We start from the raw sequence: 10,346 nt of genomic DNA, 5'->3' as shown, positions 1-10,346 counted from the left end.
CGTGGGAGGAGGGAGAGCATTAAGAAAGCAACAGTGGGGAAACAAGCACACTGAACAGTAAACACATCACTGCAGATTGAAGGCAGTTGCTAGATTTGACAGTAGGGCTGGGTGATATGTGGTTTTCAACATCGTGACATATCAGCAGCTAAATATCGTTACCATATTTTTCGCTCCATAGAACACACCTGACCATAGGACACACCTAGTTTTTAGAGGAGGAAATCATGAATTTTTTTGCTTTCTTGAATTCTCCTAGGCATAGCAGCCAACTCCTAGAAGCCTAGGCGCCTTTGTCCCCCCCCCATTAAATATTTGAGGAAGCTTCTTTTGCAAAGGGAGAAAGCTCCATTTTTTTAGGATCAGCTCAAAGTTGCTGAGTTTACTTGCAAAGGGAAAAAATCCTGTTTTTATGGGGTTGAACTCACAGTTTTGCAGCTTCTCTAGGAAAGGAAAGGGACCCATTTCTAGAGTTTCCAGAAAGATAATCTAATCAGCCAGTCACATGTCTCCCTCTGCAGCCAACAATTGAGGCCTAGGCAAGGGGCCGGGAAGGGAGCTAGCTCTCTTATTTCCCTCCCCAATCTCTTGCAATCAGCTGCTGAGCGGGTTCCTTTCTACGCACTCATTCCCTGTTAGCCTTTAGCTTTTTCTTTTTCCTTTAAAAAAAAGGACAATCTGCCTTTAGCCCCTGGGCAATTCGGCTCCAGGGACCACGCATTTGCTCCATAAGACGCACAGACATCTCCTCTTACTTTTTAGGAGGAAAAAAGTATGTCTTATGGAACGAAGAAAAATACGGTATATGCCGATATATCAGTGTCTGGAATTTATCTTGGCTGCGTCACCCAGCCCTACTGAGGAAGCCCCCATACTGCTCAGGCTCACGTGAGCCAGAGGTGCTCCTTCTGCCCCCCAAGCTGAGCCAAGCCCCCATACCATTTCGGCTTGCATGAGCTGAAGGGGCAGGGGGCTTCCTCAAAGGCACAGGCAGGCAGGACGACAGCCTGAATAGGTGCTCGCTCAATATTGCCAGCTCAATATTGTATGAAACTGGTATCGTGATCTGACGCCATACTGGTTTCAGACAATTTATCAATATGTCGCCCAGCTCTGACACTCATCGGTTTACTAGCACAGCATTTGGGGCTTACGCAACTTTCCACGATTGCATAAAAGCTGTTGCACTTCCACATCTATGGGAGCCAAAGCTCAGCTGACTCCAGTTTTGACTTGGTTTAGTTCTAGAACACGGCCAAGGAAAAGAATTGTGGACATTTACATGGTTGCTACAAGCACCCCTTTAGGCACCGTTAGGCTGACACAGCACCTCCCCTCCAGCCCCCTTGTTTCAAACCACACAGTGGACACTGGTTTGATTTATGTTTATAATTGGACTTTCGTAATATCCATGATTAGCACAAGAGTCATAGCCATAAATTATACATTATCTAGTTTTAAGTACATAAAATGTTAATGATATATGTCTCTGAAGAGTGGCACAAAGTAGTACATCCCTGTTGGCATTCTCTATTGGGAAGAAGAAGAAGAAAAGCGAGAGTGCGTTTGGTGGGCAGACCATCTGACCTCACAGAATTCCTGCACAGAGCCAGAAAAGGGGTGGGGTGGGGTTGGGGATTGGAACTGTTGCCGGCTCAGAAAGGCATCTCCAAATGCCCAGAGGATTTTAAAGCAGGAATCGGGAACTTGGGGTCCTCCCGATGCTGTGGACTCTCCAGCTCACCTCAGCCAGCATGGTGAGTGGTCAGGGATGATAGGAGGAGCAGCCCGGAAGGTTGCAGTTTCCCTGCACCTGCTTTAGAGCTTCAGGTCAAATACAGCCAGCCAAGCAGGAAGACTCACTTTCAGGGCTTCCAAACTCATTTCTTACCAACATGGTCCTCTCTGCTGCACACATTTACAATACTTATGGCTGCCCAGGCAACACTCTCTTTGACATTTGCTTGTCAAGAAAAAAGAAAGTCACATAGCCAAGTTATGTTGTTGAAAACGTGTACCATTTGATGCCATTGAGTATCATGCTATTACGTACTACAGGAAAAAAAAATGGGGAGTGTCTGCTCTGAGATATGATCCAATTTATTCTCCAAGGAAGGTTTTTTTAAAAAAAAAGAAAAGAAAAGAAAAACACAAAAAATTCCAGAAGGCATAGATGCTTTTTGGGGGGCAACATTCTGTAAACTGTGTCACCTCTCTTCCCCTGTCGCCTCCAAATAAACTTTTTATTTCCTTTTTTTTTCACAGCGCTACAAACAAATGGGGAGGTGTGTGTTACATACAATTTTCATATATCTCACCAGTTGGAAGGTTCTGCTTCATCTGTTACAGTACTTTTTAACACGTTAACAGCTTGGTGCCAGAGGACGCTGCCCCAGCATGCATGCGGCTAGAGAGAGGACTCTGGAAGGAGAGAGGGGGAAAGCAGCACTAAAACGCCCAAAACCACCAGCCGAACTCCTCCTAGCCCCCAGAAGTTAATGCTGGGTTGTTGGTTTTAGTTGGGAGTGTTGCCTCCGCTTCAGACAGAGCCTTGAAATGTCGCTAACGGAAAACAAGATAAAAGGAGGGTGGGGGGGAAGAGCTGCCTTTTGAGGTTGAAATGTAACAGGACATAGCAATAAATAACACAGTGTCCTTTGGGTGTCTCTGAACCAAGGGGAGTAGGGGTGGGCTGAAAAGGGCATTCAAGCCAACGCAGGGAGTCATCTGTGCCTTCTTGGAGAAAAAGTTAAAAAAAATTAAAAAGGGACGGGAAGATGATGATCGGAGACGGTTAAAGGTCTCGCAGCGCACGTTACATATTGAAACCGTAAACTGGTGGCTGGGTGAATCCTGGCGCCGTGTAGCCATAGGGGAAGTTTGCCTGTGGAGGTACTGTGTTTGGGCCTGCCGTTAGCATCAGCTGCTGGCCTGGAAGAAAGACAAGGAGGGGGGGGTCCGTTTAAGTCACTTGGAAGGCAAGGCCTTTTGCATACCCACAGAACCCAACAAATCCCAATTCAAAATGCAGGCTTGTGTTTGTCTGTTTGTTTTTTAAAAAGATTGAAACAGAAAAAGACATCACATGAAGCTGCCTTATACTATGTTAGACTATTTGCCCATCTTTATTTCTTTGTGTGTGCGTGTGTGTGTGTGTGTGTGTGTGTGTGTGTGTGTGTGTATATATATATATATATATATATATATATATATATATATATATATATATATATATATATATATATATAAAATTAAATTTACATACTGACCTTCACCAGCGGATCACAGGATGGTTTACAGGATTAAAAAAAACCAACTGTAAATACTGTCCAATCTAAGTAGAAGTAGCTCCAAGATCTCAGGTAAGGAGTCTTTCTCCAGAACTGAGTCCTAAATTGGCAAAGTCAAAAGGACTGAACCTGGGGTCTCTCCTGTGTGGTCTTGAGAGCCAGTGCGGTGCAATTGCTGAGATCCCGGACTATGATTGTGGAAGATGCAGGTCCGAATCCTCCCCCCCCCCACTCAGCCATGAAACTGAGTGACCTGAGAAAACCACCGCCTCCGATTTACTTTACAAAGATCAGAATGGGGAGGACAGGAAGCTCCTTGGGAGAGGTAACAAATGTAATTGGTGGGTTTTACTCTGAGGAGACCCAGTTAATGAACATGACTTATGTTAGGGCTGTTAATTTCAATAGGTCTACGTTGTCAAGTGCCCAATGGTTCTACTGCTGAGCTAAGGCCCATCCAGATTTAAAAGAAGGGCCGACATGCAAGACAACAGCAAGCGACAGTTCTCGAAATTCCACTGGAGCCGCATGTTTGAGCTGCCTGCCCCCTTTTCATGACTGGGAAACAGCCAAGACTTTCTGAGAAATCCTTGAATGAACAGCTCCCATATGATATAAAAAATAGCTCAGGGGTTGTTTTTTATAGTAAATGCCTCCCCGCTCTTTCCCTGCGGTGAAGTAGTGACTGAGTCAGGATTTGTTTCAATTGTCTGGCACCTATCAGGTCCTGAAAAAACTACATTAAGAGAATCTAAGTTCAAACAAAAACCCCATATGATATACATTTGTACATCCAAGAGTTTTAAACACGTTGCAGTTAGATCTGTTAGTCGTATTTCCCCAGCCTATGCTTATTAATTCTGCCACAGACCAGACACACATTGTTAAAACTCTACTAAAAAACTACGCATGCTTCATGCATGGGAAAACTGAACTCCCATTTAAAACCATTCCCAATAGAAAACTGACCTCGTCATCATGAACTTCCTTTAATGGAGGAACCTAGAATGCAATTGTCAATAAAGTCTACCTTTTGCCAAAATAAAGACTTTTTACACATTTCTGGAATAGAAGCACCATTTCCTCCCTTAATGGGATTCTGTTTTTCCAGAAGATTTAATCTCCAAGAGTCTTGCCACCCGCAGAAAGGAAGGTTTCCCCCTACCATAGCTCAGACGTACCAAGAACACCCTTGCCCATCTGGAGATACTGCACTTCTTGAAATGGCAAAACATTTTAACTAGAGAGGGTGTTTTCTACTGGGAAAAAAGGCCGAGAGCCGAATGTAGTGTAATATTCCATATCTACAGGACTTCTTTTGTACACCCGCACACTTTTCTGCAACCATGAAATTTCTTCCAAGCTTTCAGGAGCAGGATCTGCCTAGTTCAGCCTCCACTCACAGATCAAATAAATGGGAAATAATTTTAAAACCACAGCTGTTTTATCCCAACACTGGTTCATTATGTGTGTGTGTGTCCAATAAACCTCTTTGAAAAGCATCCAGAATCTGTAAAGGCTGCAATCCTAGAGAAAATTGCTAGGAAGTAAGTCAGTTTACTTCGGTAAACAAGTGGGGTGCATGGCTGCTTCCAGGACAGCTAGAGAAAACCTAACATAAACTAGATTTCTTCTGAAATACCAGTATCTTGAATTATATTATGATGACGACATGGCAGTCACTAGCAGCAACAGATTTTTAGTTAGATCCTGTGGAGAAATCTCAAGTTCTATTTCAGCATTAACACATAGGGGGGTTGTTAAGTTCCAATACTGGATTTCGGATCTGAAGAAGTGTGCATGCACATGAAAGCTCATACCAATGACAAACTTAGTTGGTCTCTAAGGTGCTACTGGAGGGATTTTTTTTATTTTGGATTTCTGGAAATGCTTCTCAGTTGAGAGCCTAACAAAAAGAAAGCAAGTCTTCACCTACCAAATACTATTGGAGTGGGTTCAGTTACTTGTTCCTCTTCTTTCCTTAGGCTTTCAGAAGCATCAAGTTTATCCACCTAAGTTGTAAAGTGAAAGGAAACTCATGAAGGAACTTCTTAGCGCCCAAGTTCTGTGACCTCCTACAGTACAGATGCCCCCCCCCTCCCAAGTATTTCCATTCCAGCTTTCATTTAAAAATATTTATGTCTCAACGTGTCAGCGGATCTAGCACAACTTCCTGCTGGTGATCGACTTTCAGAACTAAGTCCAGTTTCAGAATTTGCTCAACTGCCAGAGATCAACTCTTTAATAGGATGGCCTGTGGCACAAGCAAAAATGCGTGGTCAAGTTCACAGAACAATTAAGTCACAGGGAGCTTCGGACTAGATTCACCTTTTGAAACACCCGTTACCTGCAAGAGCCAGTTCCCACATTCCATCAAGCAACAGAACCCAGAGCTAACCCAATGAGCCCCTAACTTACTTTAATGGTCCCTTCGAACAAATTGGCATAGCACTGAAAAAATAAAAAATCTGGACAGCTGTAGGGAGGTGAAACGTGTTCCTCGTGCTGGGCATGAAGTTCACCAGGGACAAGCTTAATCCTCACACCAATGGTGTCCCTGACTGCATGTTGTTACTTCCTCCCACCCATAAGTCAATGGCTATTGACTTTCCCCTCCAAATGTGCTTTACTGGGATGGGGGGCAACAGTGTACCACTAGCACGGAGTGACCTAGCCATCAGACACGGAGGGATAAAGAGAGACATAGGCAGCACACTCGACGCATTGTTCGCTTCTCCTCTTCCCCAAACCAGCCTTTTCTTTTTTTTGGAGGGGACGAGGGGAGCAAACAGCAGCGTGGTCCCCTTCTCCGCCTGTGTTCTGAACAGAGTTCCCAGTTGGTCAAGGGGAAACGTGACACTTCAAAGGCTTCTTTGGCTTATGCAAACAGGCGGCAAGGCCAGACGTGACAAGCAGGTCCTCACCCCATGTTGTGCAGATGAGGACCTGGACATCTCTACTCATTGGAAGAAACTCTTCCTTACCTATAGAATCTGATGTGCATTTTACGGACACTGCGGTCTGGTTTTACTGTCAACATACAGTTTCAGTGGCACAACCCCAAAGAAAGTAGTTTGTTTGATCCAATTCAGAGCTGCCAGACCAATTAGTGGGGTTTCTGCAAATACACTGCAAGCAACATTAACAGCTGCCATTACAATGTTTCACATTGCTTTGGATTGGAAGGCAAGCTCCTGGAAATTTAAAGTCATACCAGAAGAGGGTCTGTTTAGGTTCAAGCTGCCATGTCAGCATGTCTCCTAAACGTACCACTTTAATGTCACCATCATTGCTTAGAGCAGCTTAAATATTGAAGTTTACTCAAGAGGAAGCATATCCAAGACTGGAAGAGGGTTTGCTTTTTGCTAAGCCAGACAGCTGAAGAGCAGTTGCATTCTCTTGGATGTGAGAGAAAACTCCTCAGTCTAGTTCTGTCTTATCCAGGGACCAGGCTGCCGTTACATTTTTTCAAGGTTGTAATACCAGTCAGCAGATTCCTGCCACTGTGTGAAGGCCAGAATGTCATGGGATTCTTGCAGTTTCATGTCTTGGTACGCTTGGGCAGCATTCCTTTTAATTTTATTGTATTGCAGAAGTTTTAATGGTGCACTTTGATTTCCCATTTTTTGATGAAGTTACCCCCCCCCCCACGCCAAAAAAGGATACTTTTCTCTGGACAGGAACCCCAGTACTAACATAATCGGTCCCATTAAGAGGAGAAATCTAAGCTCTCTTGGTTGCTGTTACATTCCAACACTTTAAAAATATTCAAGCTAAAGGGGGGGAATCTATATCCTGGGTTTAACCCCAACAGCAATACTAACTTTTGCGAAGCTAATATTCAAGATTACCTCATAAAAGCTGCCAGACACTGTTTACCTACTGGCTTGAAACTGAATAGGATATGTCTAGTTTCCAGGACCCAGGTGGCGCTGTGGGTTAAACCACAGAGTCTAGGGCTTGCTGATCAGAAGGTTGGTGGTTCAAATCCCTGCAACGGAGTGAGCTCCCGTTGCTCGGTCCCAGCTCCTGCCCACCTAGCAGTTCAAAAGCACATCAAAGTGCAAGTAGATAAATAGGAACCGCTCCGGCGGGAAGGTAAACGGCATTTCTGTGCACTGTTCTGGTTCGCCAGAAGCAGCTTTGTCATGCTGGCCACATGACCTGGAATCTGTCTGCGGACAAACGCTGGCTCCCTCGGCCTATAGAGCGAGATGAGTGCTGCAACCCCAGAGTTGGACACGACTGGACCTGATGGTCAGGGGCCTCTTTACCTTTACTAGTTTCCTTAGCTGCTACTTAGTTTTTGCATTTGCAGCAACTTTCCTCTTGGAAGCTACTATTAATGGCGTTATTCTGGCCTTGCAAGTGTGGCATCTGCCCACCCACTCACCAATCAACGATGGGTCTGTCAACAGAATAGTAATACCTTCGCAACAGAAGCTGCAGCACTCCTACTGGATGTTAAAGGCTGCTGGCCCAGGAATCTGATCATAAGTTCTCCTCCTCCCCACACCCAAGAGGTAGCTCCCGTCAGATCTGAGATGCATCTTCCACCTACAGCCTCTTGCATATCCACCTTTGTTATCTCCCGGGATATCGGTTTCTAGCCCTACTTTTTTTAAGGGTGTTCAAAAGTTTGTTAATAGGAGGCATGTATTTTGGTACAGGGATGCACGTCTTGCTGTTAGGTACACATGAGGGGAGTTAAAACAATTATTTACATTAAAAATGGGGAAATTCGTTCTCCAATTAATTACTACCTCCATGTACTAGATTAGTTCTTATTTTAAAAGCAGTCTTTTCATGCATGCTCTTTCAGGAAGACTGAATTATTTAGTAGACACTTGCCACTTGTAAAATCCAACCAGAGTTCAGCTTGATAAGAGGATGGTAGCGCTCATAAGATCTAAGTCTCAAGTTATATCCCAAGTGTAAAAAATGTATTATTAATATTATTATTAGAACTTCATTTTACACACTTTGGCCCCCCCAATACTAGCTTGTTAGGGCCTTGCTAGGCCACCATGGGAAGCCTCAACTACAGCGGTACCTCGGTTTATGAGCACAATTGGTTCCGGAAGTCTGTTCATAAACTGAAGCGTTCATAAACTGAAGCGAACTTTCCCATTGAAAGTAATGGAAAGTGAATTAATCCGTTCCAGATGGGTCCGCGGTGCTCATAAACCGAAGTTCCACTGTACCTTGATACTGCATTAGATTTGGACATTTCAGATGCAAACTTCCCAAATAATGGAGGCACTGTAGGCAGATAAGCATCTTAAAGATGAAAAATTGGCTGCTGTGCCTAAAACAACTGAATTCTGAGCTACTTTGCAGCTAGTAGGCACACTATAAGCTAGGTCTGGTTGGATTTTCCCCAAGCTACAGTGGAAGAGATATTTACTATGGTATTAGTTAGACCAAAGCTAGATTATTCTGCTTTTCAGCAAGAGCTACAGTTAAGACTCCCAAATAGCCTTAGATACGTTTTAGGGACACAAATTTAAAAAGCCAATGTAAAACCAGAGCAACGGTCACCTTATTAAACAGACCATCAACCTGCAAGAAAATTCAGAGGGGGAATACTTAAAATCAATAAGCCAGAAAATCAATTTCAAGAAAAAGCAAAGATCACACAAACATGGGCAGGGGAGTTTGCAGGGAGAAATAGGAAAGGAGACCCACACAGAAAAGAAGCATACTCAGCATTTAAACCTATGGGAAACCAATATCTTACTTAACACAAAAGTGGGAAGTTTATATACATGGAAAGCTTACTTAGCATTACAATACTTAATCCGCAATGCAGTTTCAGAGATGACCTATTAAAAGGGTTGTCTTGCACAAATCCAAAACCTACACTGTACTTGCCATACATCAATAGGCTTGCACACTAAATTAATGAAAGTTATCAGTAACTACAAAGGTTAAACCTGGGCTGATGTGGGGAAGGGCAAAGGGATAACCAGATTTTTGCTGGTGCTATTTTGATCTTGCTTTATTCTAGTGGAAAATTATTATTATTTTAATACCCATGTGCTTACAAAAAGGCTGAATATGTAAGAGTCCCTTTGGCCTGAAATACATGCTTATCATTATCAGTTACAGACCTCCAAGATCCAGGCAGCTTTCAGCATCCCACCCTGGGGCCTTTTTAAAAGGCAGTCAAAAGAATAAAAAGGAAACAGCAGATCCATGCAGCTCACGGAGAGCAGCGTGTGAGCACATTATTCCAAGTAGGGGAAAGCATCTAAAAGAAGGTGTTTTATTCAAGTGAGCTAGTAAAAGTGAAGTAGCCCAAATGTTTAAAAGTGAAAAAGAATAGAGATCAACTTCTTCATGAAAAAAAACCCAAAATCTTAAGGTTTAGCGGCAATGGGAGCAGCCAGGAGGAGTTTTGGCTAGTGTGTCTGGCCATCTGTAGTGGGAGGCTAAAAATAAAATAATAAAAAAGAGGAAATCTACTAACTAGGCGTTGGCAAGTTCCAGAAAATGTATGCCGGGAACTAGTCCTTTTTGTAGTTTCCTTCATTTTTTCAGGCTGGATCTCAGGATTCCTGCAAGTCTCTACCCCACCATTCGCAATATGACATTTAAAGCAATTCGGTAACTGAAGCATTTTGCCAAGTCTTTTTAAAGGCAAAAATTTGAAGCATGTCACCCAGGACTCGAGATTGAAGCAATAACCCTTTCTAGAGAAGCCACACTTACTTTGGTCAGGTACTCCCTCATCACCTGGATAAAATAAGGCATCGCAAAGTCCATAATGTTGTGCCTCCATGCCAGCTCAAGGACCACGTCCGGATGCAACAAGTCGTAACACGTGAAGAGAGAAGCTGCGAAACACTCTTTCTTGTCTTCTTCCAGAAACCACTGAAGCAGTTTCTCTGCCAGCTCAGCATCTTTGGATTCTGCGGCATACTGCATAGCATCCTACAGAACACCAACACCAACACCATGAAACTTATTTAGAGCCATGAAGTAACTACATCAGACTACTTATGCATCATGCTAGAGCAGGATGCATAGGCGCAAAAGCAGGTGTAGGACTGC

General features: G+C 43.6%; 1 protein-coding gene across 4 annotated transcripts in view; it reads right to left on the bottom strand.

Moving 5' to 3' along the window:
* Nucleotides 1–1,370: 1,370 nt before the first annotated feature.
* Nucleotides 1,371–10,346, bottom strand: part of CLTCL1 (clathrin heavy chain like 1) — a 56,969-nt gene continuing 47,993 nt past the window's right edge. The window contains exons 30-34 of one of the 4 annotated variants that reach the window (XM_060269801.2): nucleotides 10,005–10,226; nucleotides 8,832–8,852; nucleotides 5,227–5,302; nucleotides 4,260–4,292; nucleotides 1,371–2,931 (exon numbers count right to left, since the gene is read on the bottom strand). In XM_060269801.2, coding sequence (XP_060125784.2) covers nucleotides 4,267–4,292; nucleotides 5,227–5,302; nucleotides 8,832–8,852; nucleotides 10,005–10,226 — 345 coding nt within the window. In that variant the 3' untranslated portion in view covers nucleotides 1,371–2,931; nucleotides 4,260–4,266. The remainder of the gene's footprint in view (nucleotides 2,932–4,259; nucleotides 4,293–5,226; nucleotides 5,303–8,831; nucleotides 8,853–10,004; nucleotides 10,227–10,346) is intronic. The other 3 variants (XM_035097942.3, XM_060269802.2, XM_035097944.3) reach the window with 3 other exon arrangements.

This window comes from Zootoca vivipara, chromosome 16 (assembly GCF_965207765.1).
Source record: "Zootoca vivipara chromosome 16, rZooViv2.hap1.1, whole genome shotgun sequence".
In the NCBI taxonomy this organism is placed as follows: Eukaryota; Metazoa; Chordata; class Lepidosauria; order Squamata; family Lacertidae; genus Zootoca; species Zootoca vivipara.
Note: the sequence above shows the minus strand (reverse complement) of the source record. Positions and strands in the feature narration are given on the sequence as shown.